The sequence below is a fragment of the Eumetopias jubatus genome, unplaced genomic scaffold (assembly GCF_037043125.1).
Source record: "Eumetopias jubatus isolate StellerSeaLion01/CBP00866 unplaced genomic scaffold, mEumJub1_p1.0 scaffold_1, whole genome shotgun sequence".
Taxonomy (NCBI): Eukaryota; Metazoa; Chordata; class Mammalia; order Carnivora; family Otariidae; genus Eumetopias; species Eumetopias jubatus.
The window spans coordinates 165,161,833-165,177,807 of record NW_028274807.1 but is presented as its reverse complement, the minus strand read 5'-3'; the positions used below and the strand labels follow the sequence as shown (position 1 = coordinate 165,177,807).

Genomic DNA, 15,975 nt, shown 5'->3' with positions numbered 1-15,975 from the left:
ACAGAAATCCAAGCAACAGTACAGATGGCCTTACCAGGAAGGGAACAGGCAAACTTTAACCTAAAAACAGATTACAGTCAGGTGTCCAAATCCAGGAGGCCCTATCGCAATCATTTCCTTAGTTTAATAAACTAAGATGACAATGAACTGGTAGGTCGTGCATGAACTACAGCAAGTAAAAATACGGTTCACCAGAAAACATCTCTATTTAGACTCTTGTTTTTTTGTTAATTTAGCAAAAGCTCTAAAGCCTTAGTGGAGAAAGTCTGTAACAGCCTCATTTAAATGAAAATATCTGCCTGTCACTCCACTGCCCTAGGTCTTGAATCTTGTTTCCACCTTGGAAGCAAACCTTTTTCCTTTACAGGAAAAAAAGTCTGTAATCATAAGGCAAACTGTACCCTCACTGCTCTTGCAGTCAGGCAACTTTGAAGAGTAACAACTTCTGGTCCTAAATAGACTCTTGTTAAATGTCCTGAGCATGGGTAAATATACTGGTCAGCCATTAACTTTTGTAGGTAACTTCACTGCATCTGCCCTGGCCCTACAACTATCCGTCAGCTTCCTGAAGTCAAGAGCATCATTTTGTACTTTCTCCCACAGCTGTAGATGAGACTCAAATTTGGCTGCGCATTAGAATCACCAGGGAAGTTTTTAAAATTCCCGAAGCCCAAGTCTCATCCCAGACCTAGTAAATCAGAATCTCTGCAAGTGGAACCCAGGCATTAGCATTTTAAAAGTTTCTCACAAAACGCCAATGTTCAGCCAAGGCTGAGCACACTGAACCAGCACCAGGCAAATATTTCCTGTCTTCCATCTTGCCTCTGCCATCAGCTTTGCCCTCCGCATAATTGCATCTCCTGTTCTAGACCGAAGTGGGCTCCTACTTATCCTTCAAATCAGCTCACGATGTTATTATACGAGGAACACCTTCCTACGGTTTGTATTTTGCTAGTTGATAAGTGCAGTGCGCAGAGTAGAGGAGCTGCTCTAGGGCTCTGGAGGGATCTAAGGCAAAAGGGACGTGGTGAGAACAGGCCGATTCCCGGCGTGGGGCCTGCCTCGGGGCCAGGCTCACCTTCTGGTCTGAACTGGGCCCCACCTGGCGGTACACCCCGGAGCCGTAGGCGAAAGCCAGGCTCAGCTCCTCGGGGAAATGAGACAGGATCTTGCGGAAGGCCACCCCCGAGCTCTGCAGCGCCTGCAGCGCCATGGGGCTGAGGCTCAGAGACAGGGACCCTTGGCGGAGCAGGGCAGGGCAGAGAACAGCGGGCCGGGTAACCGATACTGGGGCAGCCGGTTAAGGGTGGAGAGATGGAAGTCGGGGACCGGCCCGGACAGCAGAAGGCTGCAGCCGGAGGTGAGAACTGGAGGGACGGGTGATGACTCGGACCACGGGCCAGGGCCCAACGAAGCCTGAGAAGCGTAGGGTCAAGGCCCAGGTGGCCGGCAGCCGCGCGAGCCGAGCGGGCAGTCCCGACCACGCCTCTCGCGTGTATACGCGCTTCAAAGGCGCAAGAGAAGACGCTCCTCCGCGGGTGGGGACGCGAGGGCTCCGTGAAGACCCCTGGCGGTCGGAGGAGCGCGCTGCAGGCTGGCCGCCCGGACTAGTTAACTTGGAGACATGGGTGCGGGGAGTGTCAGCTAACTGAACTGGTTTTGAGCCTTAAGAATCCGTTTTTGTTCTCGACTCAAACACTTTTCAGTAAATGGCTATAAAATCATGCATGTGTATTGCAGAACATTTTGTAATGAGGTGAAATCCACAAAGCTAACATAAAATCGTACACTTTTATGTGTAATTCAGGGGCATTTAGTGAATTCACAATGTCGTACAACCATCATCTCCATCCAGCCCCAAAATCGAAGATTTTGAAGCTTTAGGAAAACACACACAAAATTAAAATCATGCCCAATTCCACCATCCAGAAATTACCACTGTTAAGATTTGGCTGTGATTCCACCCCCCCCCGAAAGCCCTTTTCAAATCCAATGATGGACATGAAAGTGTTCCATGAATGGTAAAAGACTGCACCAATGTTCTCTGAGATTTGTATTTAATTCTAAGGGTGGAGAAGAATCTTTGCCACTTTGCCTCTGGGACTGGTCTCACAGAAGGGCACATCAAATACAATTTCTGGAGGAAACAGGACCCCGTGAAAGAGCTCACCTGTTGATGTATAGCTAGAGAAACTTGTTCAAAATCACAGGATGTACTTTAACTTCCGGGACAGAGACTTTTCAGGTACTCTTTTTCTTCTTCCCTGATGGACACTGCCTTTCAAAAAGCAGAAATAGCGGGGTGCCTGGGTGGCTCAGGCAGTTAAGTAGCCGACTCTTGATTTCGGCTCAGATCACGACCTCCGGGTCTTGAGATCCAGCCCCCTATTGGCCCCGCAATGGGCACGGAGCCTGCTTCAGATTCTCTCTCTCTCCCTCTGCCCCTCCCCCTTCCCTCTCCAAAGTAAACAAGTAGGTAAAAAGCAGAAGTAGCAATAGCTAAATTTGGGTTATGTGGATGCCCTTCACATGTAGTTTTCCTTGAGTCCCCTCCACTACCGGGTGGGAGGAGGCTTTGTCTCCATTTTACAGATAAGGAAGCTAACTGTTAGAGAGAAAACAGTGTGCTTAGATCACATTAGCCTGTGGCAAAAGTGGAGCTAAAACCCAGGGCGGAACATCAGCCTGGATTGGGAGGGAGAGCAGTTAGGATGCTGTTACCATAGTTTCACCAGGAACTAAAGATGCCTGGCCTTGGGTGATAGAGGCAGGGAGGGGATTAATTCAATTTGAAAAAAGATTATGTGAATTCAAACTCTGAGCCCCGAACAAGAGGTAAGTGCTGAGGATTTAGATGGCTAGACCAGGGCTGATGCCTTGTAGGAGGTCAGGGTCTGTAAAGGAGACAGACAAGCAAACCCAGAACATCACATGCAGTAATGAAGCTGGGGTGCCCAGCACTCCGCAGGAGCTCTGATAAGGGAGTGTTAATTAGTTCTGGGTGTGCGGGGAGAGACCAAAGGAGGTTTTGCAGGGATAGCATCTGAGCCAGGGCTTGAGAAATGGGTAGGAGTTTATCAGGCAGAAGATAGATGGAAGAAATTCTACCAAGAGAGAATTGATAGGGCAAGATGACAATAATAATAGGTGATATTTGTTTATACATTTATTATTCCCAGCGCTTTCTTTTTTTTTAAATTTTAATTCCAGTGTAGTTAACACAGTGTTATATTAGTTTCAGGTGCACATCATAGTGATTCAACAGTTCCATATATTACTCAGTGCTCAACAAGATAAATTTCCAAACACTTTCAATACTTAGCTCTTTTCATCATTCCAAAGACCCTACTAGGCAGGTTCTCTAAGATCCTCATTTTTCACATGAGGAAACAGAGGACCCGACACGAGAAGCAAATTTCTCCAAGTCACAGAGTTAGGAGAGTGGCGAAATTGGGATTTGAACCCAAGGCTCTGGAACTCCAAAGGCCAAGCTCTTTACCACCATGTTTTAGCACCGTCTAAAATGGCCGGCCTGGGAGGCAAGAGAAGAAAAAAGAAAATCAGCTGCTTCTAATTTGTCAGCCAAGGCTGAGGAGAAGCAGCAATAGCCAAAGGGACAACCTAGAGACCAGAATAAGGACTGTGTCGCGTTCACCCAATGTGAGCACAGTCATCTGGGTTCATTTGGACCGAAGAACACCCTTGCCCAGATTGCCAGAATCTGAAATTACAGAATTGCAGAATTACACTAAAACCTTTTGCCTAAATATAGTGAATAGAGCTCTACTAGCCATGTTTCTTTCGTTCTTCCCTTGAGGAAATAACTCAACTTTGTTTTGTTTTGTTTTTTTCTCCTCTCTTTATAAAAGTAATCTATGCTCAAACAGTGTAAACATTACAAAAATATCTCTGGCCATCCCCCAGAGATAGCCACTGATAATCTTTGGTACCTATTCCTCCAGATATTTTCTACATATATATTAACATTAAAAAACATTAAAAACATTTTAAAATGGAATCATGTGCTAGATACTATTTTGCAGTGTGCCCTTTTCACTTGACATATCAGGGACATCTTTCTGTGTCAAATATATGGATCTATCTCATTCCATCTATTAGCAGCAAATTTTTCTAAAATATGAATATGCCATCATTTGTTTAAACATTTTCATATTGGTCATAGAGATTATTTCCTTTTTTCATACATGCAAACAATGCTACAGTGAACATCCTCATAGACCTTTGTGTACATGTGCAAATATTGCTATAAAGTAGATTCCTAGAAGTGGAATTGCTGGGTCACAGGGTCTGCACATTGCTAAAATCCCCTCCAAAAGATTATACCAATTCACATTGCCACCCACGAGGTTCAGCCCTTGATATAAATAAAGATTCTGCAACGTTTCTCCATTTTCTCTCCCTTACAGGCATTCACAACTAATTATCAGTAATTTTCATTTTCACAAACACTTTCCTTCCTGATGATGCAAAACCACCAGCTGGAAAGTTCCATCACATGCCTGTGTGCATTTTGCCTCTCCCCAGAAAGACGCAGAAGCAATAGCAGAGAATGCATTTGTATTCTTCAGCAGAAATCTCCTTGCTTCTAGCAATTCATCCATTCCTTTTTAAATTACCGTGGCTTGCTAAGTTAGAAGCTATTAAAAAGCCTTGGTTTTCTATGTAATCACTTTAGGGTTCTGTTGGAACTCTCATACCAATGAAATACAAACATTAGAGAGACATTTAAAACTACAGATAAATGCCACTTGATTTCAGTGAAAGTTGAGCCTCATTTTTCTGATTTATCCAGCTGTTGGCTTTGTATCTTTAACAATGACCTTATTAAGTTGGGTTTCACTAGGACAAGGCTCACGTATTCCATCTTTAAAAAAAACCCTGTGAAATCTCTATAATTTTTATGTCTTAGTTTCGTTTAATCAGTAAAGGACAAAAAATATTCCGGAAAAGAAAATCCAAGCTCTGTGGTTCTTATGATTAACCACATGTTCAATTTATGGAGGTAAGGAAGAGGGTTCTTTTTTTTTTTTTAAAGATTTTATTTATTTATTTGAGAGAGAGAGAATGAGAGACAGAGAGCACCAGAGGGAAGAGGGTCAGAGGGAGAAGCAGACTCCCCGCCGAGCAGGGAGCCCGATGCGGGACTCGATCCCGGGACTCCAGGATCACGACCCGAGCCGAAGGCAGTCGCTTAAGCAACTGAGCCACCCAGGCGCCCAGGAAGAGGGTTCTTGATCTCTGTGTGTCAGAGGAGGGTCACCCTGTCACACATCTGTCCATTCTCAACTGATTTTTCACGTATAACAACTGGACCAGACTGAGGACATCTTTCATTACCTTTAGGCTCTGACCAGGGGCTCTCAGGTACCACCTGAGTTTGAATTTGGCCCCAAGATTTAACAGCTGTGTGACCGTGGGCAAGACAACTGAGAAGCATTCAGTGCCTTCTTTTCCACATCCGTAGAATGGCCACAGTAATAATACCTACCTTACAGGATTGTTGCGACAGTAAGTGAAATGGTATCCAGAAAGTACGTAGAATAATGCCTGCCACAGAGTAAACTCTTAAATGTTCATCTCATTGAACTCTTAAGAGACAATATACAAGAGGAATTAAGAAGCATCATTAAACCTAACATCCTTACGGTTTTTACACAAAGCATCCTTAGCATTTTACACAAAGCGCTTTTCCGGACATAATTTTATTTTATTCTTAAAACAAATCCTGGGAAATGAGTGGTTATTATTCCAATTTTACAGATGGATAAACTGAAGTGTAGAAAATGAAGTGATTTGCCTGAAGGCACAGGGCTAATGGTGGCTGCTGTCAGTACAGTCTCCAAGTCTAATCTTTGTTCTCTTGCCCAGTAAGAATAACACAAATCATTCATTTTCCCAAGGGATGCATTCATTCATTCATTTATTCTCTCATTGAAATTTTCCTCATCTTTTAATCCTAGCTCAAATGTCACCTCCTTCTAACTGGGAGTAATTGTTCTTCCCTCTGTGCTCACATAACCTTTGTTTATAGCTCTCCAGCCCTTGTCCTAAATATCCGATGTGTCCATTAAGAACAAGTATTTAAGGCTTAGGGACTCTCTGAGGCCAGGGGCCATTTCTTGTTTATCTTTCTACTCTTTGGTGCCTAGCACAATGTCTGAAACAGAGTTTCTGCAATTGAGAATGTCATAGGCTGGTGACAAAAAATAAACATGTATACAAAGCAATTAAAGTAAAATGCAGACAAGGTCTGGGCCACAGATGTGGTGAGATAGCCCTTCAGGGTTTCTGGGAAAGCTTCTTGTGGGGGAAAGTGACATTTGGGCTGGGTCTTGAAAATGGCCAGCAGTTCACCAGATAGGGAAGAGTATTTAGAACATTCTAGGGAGAAAGAACAGCCTCTACACCGGGTTGGGGAATTCTCCCTTTGGGAGGACACTCTGTTTTCCAATGGAGTTCTGAAAGATCACAGATTCTTATGGTAACAAAGAAATGAATGAATAGGGATAGAATTTCAGGAAACAGAGTAGGTATCTCATCTGAGAGGCAGTATAATTATAGTGGTCAAGAATGAGGACTCTGGATCCAGACTGCCAGCTTTGAATCCTGACTCAGCCACTTATTATCTGTGTGACCTTGAGTGAATGGCTCTGTGCCTCAATTTCCACATGTATGAAATGCAGATAATAATAGCGCTTACCTCACAAGGTTGTCACCACAACTCAACTGGTTAACATACATAATGTGCTTAGAAAAATACCTGATATGTAGTGGGTATTATGTATGTGTTTACTATTTTTATTATTAATTATTATTATTACATATTGTCCCTGAAATTTAAGCAAGTCAGCAATGGTCTACTTTATCTCTTTGTAAAACTGGCCCTGAATTTTGGGAGAGAAACTGAGTTGGCAAAGACCCCAGTTAGAGAAGAGTGAATTACTGTATACCAAGTCTATCCTTAGCTATCAAAGTCTATAATCTGGGTTTGGTGTAGAGCAGAGCAGCATGTCCCAAAGTGAGTTTTCATTGAATTATCACGATTTGGAGTTATTTGAAAAAAAATTTCATGGTCAGCTGGGTTTAGGAAACTGGATTGAATAGAGGCAAATAGATTTCTTTGCTGTGGGATTTCCCAGAGCATTAATAGATTAATATGCATTGTGAAACTCTAAGAGAAAAACAGAACATGTAACACTTTCCAGTTTCCCAGACCATGTTTTCCTCTCCCCTCCCTCCCTCTCCTCCTCCCCCCTCCTCTTTCAACATCTTTTGGGATTAATATTTCGTGGCGTCAGTTTGGGAAATATTGGTGCCAAGCACTCATTTGCTGTCACAGAATCATCTCAAGGTCCCAAACCAATCAAGACTTATTTATACAGACCACTTTTGCCTGAAGGCACAAAGGATTCCATAACCTAAGAGAGAAAGTAAGGAGAAATATGAATTACCGTTATAATTTGTGCCTGTAAAAACCCAAGAATATCTACGCCTTTGATTCTGAGGCTGTCTTTGTTCAGACTCCAAGCTGGCAAAATTCTAGGGACAATCTTCTTGTTTAGAACGACACTTTCCAAATCTCCAGGGTCTGAGCATGTGACCTTTTGCCTGGCATCTTACTACTTTGGGCATCATCTGGGCCTCCTCATGGATAGAAATGATTGAAGAGGAAGTAATACAGCTGGTGCCCATACCTCTTTATTAATACTTCCATGGATGAAACACCAAAGCTCTATGGGGAAAGCACTCTTATTATGATGTTATTTTTTTCTTTTAATTTTATTTAAAAATTATCATGACTTAACACTACATCAAAAACTAATGATGTAATGTATGGTGATTAACATAACATAATAAAATAAAATTAAAAAAATTATCATGCCTTTTTGACTTTTTATTGATGTATAGTTCTCTGAATTTTTTAAAAAGATTTTATTTACTTACTTATTTTAGAGACAGAGAGAGAGCAAGAGCAGGGGGAGGGGCAGAGGGAGAAGGAGAGAATCTCAAGCAGACTCCATGCTGAGCATGGAGCCTGACCCGGGTTCGGTCTCACGACTCTGAGATCATGACCTGAGCCAAAATCAACAGTCAGACATTTAACTGACTGAACCACCCGGGCACCCCTTGTTCTGTGAATTTTAACACATGTATAGATTTGTGTAAACAAATCAGGGTATAGAACAGTGCTTATTCATCACTGTCTGTATATCCATTTCGGTGAGGCATTTGTTCAAATCTTTTGTTTATGTTATTGTTGTTGAATTGTTTGTTTTCTTGCTGTTGAGTTTTACAAGTTCTTTATATATTCTGGATACAAGTTCTTTGTCAGATAAGTAATTTGCAAAAACTTTTTCCTACTTCGTGACTAATCTTTTTCTTATCTTGACAATGTCTGTCACAGAGCAAAAGTCTTACTTTTTGTTGAGTTCAATTTATCAATAGGGGTTATATTTTTCTTTTATTTTTTTTTAAATTTTTTTTAAAGATTTTTTTTTTTAAAGATTCCATTTATTTATTTGAGAGAGAGAGAGAATGAGAGATAGAGAGCACAAGAGGGAAGAGGGTCAGAGGGAGAAGCAGACTCCCTGCTGAGCAGGGAGCCCAATGTGGGACTCGATCCCGGGACTCCAGGATCCTGACCTGAGCCGAAGGCAGTCGCTTAACCAACTGAGCCACCCAGGCGCCCAAGGGGTTATATTTTTCTTTTAAAGATCATGCTTTTGGTGTCACACTTAAGAATTCTGTGTAACCCAATGGAATATTATGCAGCCATCAAAAGGAATGAGATCTTGCCATTTGCAACGACGTGGATCGAACTGGAGGGTGTTATGCTGAGTGAAATAAGTCAATCAGAGAAAGACATGTATCATATGACCTCACTGATATGAGGAATTCTTTATCTCAGGAACAAACTGAGGGTTGCTGGAGTGGTGGGGGTGGGAGGGATGGGGTGGCTGGGTGATAGACATTGGGGAGGGTATGTGCTACGGTGAGAGCTGTGAATTGTGTAAGACTGTTGAATCACAGATCTGTACTTCTGAAACAAATAACGCAACATATTTTAAGAAAAAAGAAAAAGAAGAAGATAGCAGGAGAGGAAGAATGAAGGGGAGTAAGTCAGAGGGGGAGATGAACCAGGAGAGATGATGGACTCTGAAAAACAAACTGAGGTTTCTAGAGGGGAGGAGGGTAGGGGGATGGGTTAGCCTGGTGATGGGTATTAAAGAGGGTACATTCTGCATGGAGCACTGGGTGTTATGAACAAACAATGAATCATGGAACACTACACCAAAACAAAATATGTAATATATGGTGATTAACATAACAATAAAAAAATTTATAAAAAAAAAAGAATTCTGTGTAACCCTAGACCACAAAGCTTTTTCTCTTATATGTCCTTCTCAAAGTTTTATAATTTTAGGTTTTACAATTAGATCTATGATGCATTTTGAATTAATTTCTCTATAAGTTAGGCAGTTCAGGTCAAGGTTTATTTTCTTATACAGGGATGTATAATTTTTCCAGCACCAATTGTTAGAAAGATTGTTCTTTCTCCCTTGAATTGCCTTTGCACTTTTGTGAAAAAATCAATTGGTTATGTTTTATGTGGTGTATTTCTGGACTCTCTATTCTGTTCCATTAATCTATATGTCTCTTCCTCCTCTACTACCAGATTTTCTTAACAGAGATTTATAATGTCTTAAAATTGGGTAGTGTAATTCCTTCAATTTTATTCTTTTTTTTTAAATTGTTTTATATTCTAGTTCCTTTGCTTTTTCTGGTATTTTAGAATCAGCTTGTCCATGTTTGCAAAAATTCCACTGGGATTTGTACTGGAATTATGTTAAATCTATAGATAAATATGGGAAGACTTGACTTCTTTACTATGTTGTGTGTTCCAAACCATGAACAGGATATGTCAGTTTCTCCATTTATTCAGGTTTCTTTCATTGTTTCTTTCTTTCTTAGATCATTTTAATTATTCTGACCCTTGGCCAGAAATCTGGGAATTTATTTATTCTGCTCTGCTGCTCACTTCCAAAGAGTACACCCACATCTGGGGTCAAGAAAGAGAAAAATAAGCAGGTTTGCCCCACCTCTTTAGGACCACATCTCTTCTGATTAGAAAGAAAGTTCTTCACATCTCTCAGAGTTTCAGGTTCCTGTGAGTCCCTGTTGCTACGGCTGTCACTGCCACTGCCACACGATTGCCTGGGGACTAGCTGAGCTGAGAAGAGAAAAAGAAAAAATCATCAGGCGACACCCTCATCCTGCTCCTGGAGCAATAACTGGAGGACTTCTCTCTGTCCATGTGAATGTTCTCTTCCAGGGTGGGGCTGTGTTGAGTCCAGGCTGGGAGACATTGGAGTGAAAAAACAAAGTGTCAAACTGTCTTTCAGTTTAACTGGAATTCTAGTCTTTCCTAATTTGGAGTATTTATTTTCCAGAGACCTCTAATACTGCTTCAAGCATCGTGTTCAGGTTTTATAGCTGCTTTCAGTGGGTGAGAGAGAGTAGAGTTATGCTTACCCAATCTTACCCAAAACAAAAGCTCCTCTGATATTATTTAGATGATAAAACTTAGGCCTTAGGAGATTAAGGAAACATCTTCAAGGTTACACAGAAAGTGATGAAGCCAGGATTTGAAACTAAATTGGTATGAATACCATCTATACAAAGAGTCTACATGTTACATTTTTTAAAACCCAGGTTTATTGAGGTCCAATTCAATTACAGTAAAACTCACCTTTTAAAAAGTGTACTGTTCAGTGAGTTTTGACAAATACATAGTTATGTAACCACCACTACAACCAGTGTATCCATCGCTTCTCGGCCTTTTGGCTAAGATCAAGTGCAACCAGTGTACCCAATATTTTCATTACTCCAAAATGCTCCACCATGCTTCTTTCTAGTTGTTTTCTAATCTGTATCTCCAGCTTGTGACAACTACTGATATGATTTCTGTCTTTATAGTTTTGCCTTTTTGAGAATGTTTTATAATGTTATATAGTGGAATCACATAGAATATAGGCTTTTGTCTCTGGCTTTTTTCATTTAGCATTAATGCTTTTGAGATTCATGCATGTTGTGCATGTGTGTGTGTGTATGGGGGGGATTTTATTCTTTTTTTATTGCCAAGTAGTATTTTGTTGTATGGTTAGACCACAATTTGTTTATCCATTCACCTGCTGTGGAATTTGGACTGGATTGTTCTAGTTTTAGAAAATTCTGAATAAAGTCTATATTCTTAATCACTATAAAATGTATCCTAGAATAACATAGTTAGATTTGAAAGGAACATTCAAGATGGAATGGCTTAGTCAACTTCAGTAATCTTAATGATGATTTCCATTTATTTAGTAGATGCCAGACCCTGTGCTAGACATTTTATACACACTCTTATTTAACCCAAACCATTCATTGTTTCCATGTTTACAATGCTTAGATAACTTCCCAAACTTCTCACCACCCAGGGGTCACCCAGGACCCATTTTTTATGAGTTCCTGGTGATGTATTCATTCAACATAGATTTCATGAGTGTGTGTGTGTGTGTCTGTGTGTGCACATGCGTGTGTGCCAAGCACTGGCTGGATCCTGGGTCTATAACAGGCAAAGAAGAGACATGGTCTCTGTCTCCTTAAAATTTACAATCTGCTGAAGCTATGCCCTATGGACTCTACCTTTTGAAATAATTGCTATCACACAAACTGCATCATTTATTAAGTGTACCCATTTCTTCATCTGTAGAACCCTTGCGGTAAGAGTTAGGTCACAGAATTAGCAAACAAAACATTTCTGTTCCCATTCTTGTGCTTTGAGAGGTGTATCCATTTGGCTACTTTCCGCTACATGTAACAGGTCTGGTTTCAAAGTAGCTCAAAAATAAATTCAGCAGTAAAGTAGGCTTCAGGTATAGAACAGGGCCCTGGCTCCATTTTTCTCTTTTTCTTTAGGTTCTATTTCCTAGCTTGGTTTCGTGGTTTCAAGACGGTTGCTGGTGTCAACTGAAACAGCATGCTTCCTCGCTCCAAGTCTGGTAGTATAGATCAAAATTCTCTCTACCCTCCTTATTCCTTTCAGCCTGATTTGGTCACATGCTTACTCCTGGACCAATAACATTTGACAAGAGACTGACATGCACTGATTGGCTTGAGCCTGGGTACCTGAATTAATCATGAGCAAGGTGGATTGTCTTCATCTAATAGATGATCTCCTTCAGCTGAGGGTGGTATCAGCTTTCCCCCACTCCTGGAGGAGGAGTAAATCTGTTGCATAGAAACAAAGTTTGTTAGTATGGATCCAGCAATTCCACTTCTGGGTATATATCCAAAGGACATGAAAACAGAGTATTAAAGAGATAGATGCACTCCCGTGTTTATTGCAGCATTCACAACAGCCAAAATATGGAAACAATTTATGTGCCTGTTAAGGGGTGAATGGATAAAGAAGATGTGGTGAATATATATAATGAAACATTCAGTCACAAGAAAGGAGATCCTGCCATGTGTGACAGCATGGATGGATCTTGAGGACATTGTGCTAAGTGAGAAAAGTCAGAGAAAGACAAATACTATATTATACCACTTGTATGTGGAGTATAAAAAAATCAAACTCATAAAAACAGAATAAAATGGCGGTTGCCAGGAACTGGGGGGTGGGGGATTAAGAGAGATGTTGTTTAAGTGTATGAATTGCAACTAGTAAATAAGTCCTTTTAGGGCTTACAATGTATAAATGTATCAAACCAACACGTTGTACACCTTACATTTATTTATTTTTATTTATTTATTTATTTATTTATTTATTTATTTATTTATAAGATTTTATTTATATATTTGACAGAGAGAGAGAGACACAGCGAGAGAGGGAACACAAGCAGGGGGAGTGGGAGAGGGAGAAGCAGGCTTCCCGCGGAGCAGGGAGCCCGATGTGGGGCTTGATCCCAGGACCCTGGGATCATGACCTGAGCCGAAGGCAGACGCTTAACGACTGAGCCACCCAGGCGCCCCCACCTTACATTTAAACAATGCTTTATGTTAAATATATTCCAATTAAAAAATAATCTGCTACTGAGAAGGAGGGGAAGGACAATGGGAACGGACAGTGGGTTTATGTGGTGGAAATAAGGTTGTGTGTTTGCCACACTTTTTCCTTCCTTCTTGGCACCTAGGGAGACTACATTTCTCAGTTAGATTGGAGTCCTGTGATTGAGATCTGGCCAATTACAGAAGTAGGCAGCAGTGATGTGAACCACTTCCAGGCATCGCCCTTTAAAAACCTCTCATGCACCTTCCCATACTCTCTTTCTTCCCTATAGTTAAGTTGGCACACGTGCGGTAAGGAAGAAGGCTATCCAAACTTCACTGGATTGAGATGTGAGCAAGAACTAAACTTTTATGGTGTTAAACTTCTGAGATTTGGGGGGTTATTTAGTACTATAGAATAGCATAGCTAATCCTGATCAATACAGTAAGGCAGTAGGTTTAAAAGTGTAGTCCTCAGGGGCGCCTGGGTGGCTCAGTCAGTTAAGTATCTGACTGGCTCAGGTCATGATCCCAGGGTCCTGGGATGGAGCCCCACATCGGGCTCCCTGCTTGACGGAAAGCCTGCTTTTCCCTCTCCCTCTGCCGGCCACTCCCCCTGCTTGCGCTCTCTCCCCGTCTCTCAAATAAATAAATAAATAAAATCTTAAAAAAAAATAAAGTGTTGTCCTCAAACCGGCAGCTTGGGCATTACCTAAGCCTTGGTTAGATGTTAATTCTTTGCTCCCCACCCAGGGGCCTATTGAAACAAAACATCTAGGGGACAGGACCTAGCACCCTGTGGTTTAACAAGCCCTCCAGGTGATTCTGTGGCATGCCCTTATTTGAGAACCCCTAATTTAGGGAATCAATAGTGTCAGGAATGGCTCTCTGGTCTTCTCAGCCACCTTGTAGCAGGTGCCATGTTCCTCCTCTCCTCCCCCAGCCGCTGAGCCTGACTCCAGTTGTCATAGAACCCGAAGGCACTACTGCTTCGACTGTGATGATGTGTTTGTCTGCCATACGTACCACCTGTGCCCATTCAGGTGCGATGTCTTTCTCTTCTTTTCCAGCCGTAGTGGGGTATGGCCCAGCTCAAACTGCTAAACCCTTTGCTGGCTCTGAAGTGCTTCTCCAGTTAGCTTCCATGGTGACAGTCCCCTCCCCTGCACCAGTACTGTTATATAAGCAACTTAAACACGTCCCTCCCTCCTCTATAAAAATTATAACTAATAACCTGTGAAGCCTGATGTTTTTTATTGCTCTGGGCAGGCTTTTGGAAGGTAAAAGAATAATTTTATTAAATTCTATTTGGAAATATTGAAAGTAACCAGAGGATCTTTTAAATTGCATTCGAAGTCCACAGGGGTCCTGAGACTCTGAGCTAAGAGTAGGACTGATCTAAGCCTGTCCACCTCATTTTAAGAGGAAGCCATGAGGTTCAGGGAGGTGCACGGGCCTCCCCAGTGCCTCTAAATTTAGTACCAGTGTCTCTAATGGTGTTTTGACCTTTAATGATCAACATGCTCTCTTTTTAAAAAACATGATGGTGGGACCCCTGGGTGGCTCAGTTGGTTAAGTGTCTGCCTTCGGCTCAGGTCAGGATCTCAGGGTCCTGGGATCGAGTCCTGCATCGGGCTCCCTGCTCAGTGGGGAGCCTGCTTCTCCCCCTCCCTCTCCCTCTGCCACTTGGGCTCTCTCACTTGCTCACTCGCTGTCTTGCTCAAATGAATAAATAAAATCTTAAAAAAAAATAAAAATGAAAAAAATAAAAACTCAAGGGCAAGTTTAGGCAACTCTAAACATTCTTTTTTTCACTATAGTGATAAAATATACATAACATAAAACCTATCATTTTAACCATTTTTAAGTGTCCACATCAGTAGTATTAAGTATATTCACATTGCTGTGCAACCATCTCCACCACCCATCTCCAGAATGTTTCCGTCATTCCAAACTGAAACTCTGTCCTGGTGAAATGCTAACCCTCCATTCCTTCCTCCCCTAGCCCCTGAAAACCACCATCTTCTTTTCCCCCTCTATGAACTGGAGGACTCTAGGTACCTCGCATAAGTGGAATAATACAGTGTTTGCCCTTTTGTGACTGAGCATAACATCCAAGGTTCATCCATGTGGTAGCATGTGTCAGAATTTCCTTCCTTCTCAAGGATAAATATATTACATTGTATGTATAGACCACACTTTGTTTACCTGTTCGTCTGTCCATGATGCTGGTGTTGCTTCCTTTCATTGTTTGGCTGTTGGAAATCATGCTGCTGTGAACACAGGTGTGCAAATACCTGTTTGAGTCCCTGCTTTCAATGCTCTTGGGTGCATACCCAGAAGTAGACTTGCTGAGTCATGTAGTAATTCCATTTAATTTTTTGAGGAATCGCCATTCTTAGTATCTGCCTTTTTGAGTACAGCCATCCTAGTGGGTGGGAAGTGGTATATCATTGTGGTTTTGATTTGTATTTCCATGATGAGAAAGGCTTTTTATCAAATTTTATCCAAGGTTTTTCTGCTAACAGTTTTACAATTTAAGCTCCTATATTTATGTATGTTACCCATTTTGCGTTAATTTTTGTATATGATAAGGTAGGGATCCAACTTCATTCTTTTGCACGTGGATATCCAGTTTTTCCAGCACTATTTGTTGAAAAGACTGTTCGTTCTTCATTGAATTATCCTAACACCCTCGTCAAGAATCAACTGGTCACGGATGTAAGGGTTTACTTCTGGATAGTCTCTTCTATTCCATTGATCTCTATGTTTATCCTTAGGCTAGTACCCCACTCTCTTCATTACTGTAGCTTTGCCTATTCTGGATCCCTTGAATTTCTATATAAATTTTAGGATCAACTTTTCCATTTCTGCCAAGAAGCCTGCTTAGATTTTTTTTTTTTTTTGTGGGGGGTGGGGGAGGGA

The 15,975-nt window shown here is 41.5% G+C and overlaps 1 protein-coding gene across 3 annotated transcripts in view; it reads right to left on the bottom strand.

Annotated features, from left to right (window-relative positions):
• The window catches only part of TAMM41 (TAM41 mitochondrial translocator assembly and maintenance homolog), a 50,651-nt gene extending 49,176 nt beyond the window's left edge, over positions 1 to 1,475 (bottom strand). For all 3 annotated transcript variants that reach the window (XM_028101682.1, XM_028101683.1, XM_028101684.1), the window contains exon 1: positions 1,079 to 1,475. In XM_028101682.1, the coding sequence (XP_027957483.1) occupies positions 1,079 to 1,213 (135 nt within the window). In that variant the 5' untranslated portion in view covers positions 1,214 to 1,475. The remainder of the gene's footprint in view (positions 1 to 1,078) is intronic.
• Positions 1,476 to 15,975: the final 14,500 nt, after the last annotated feature.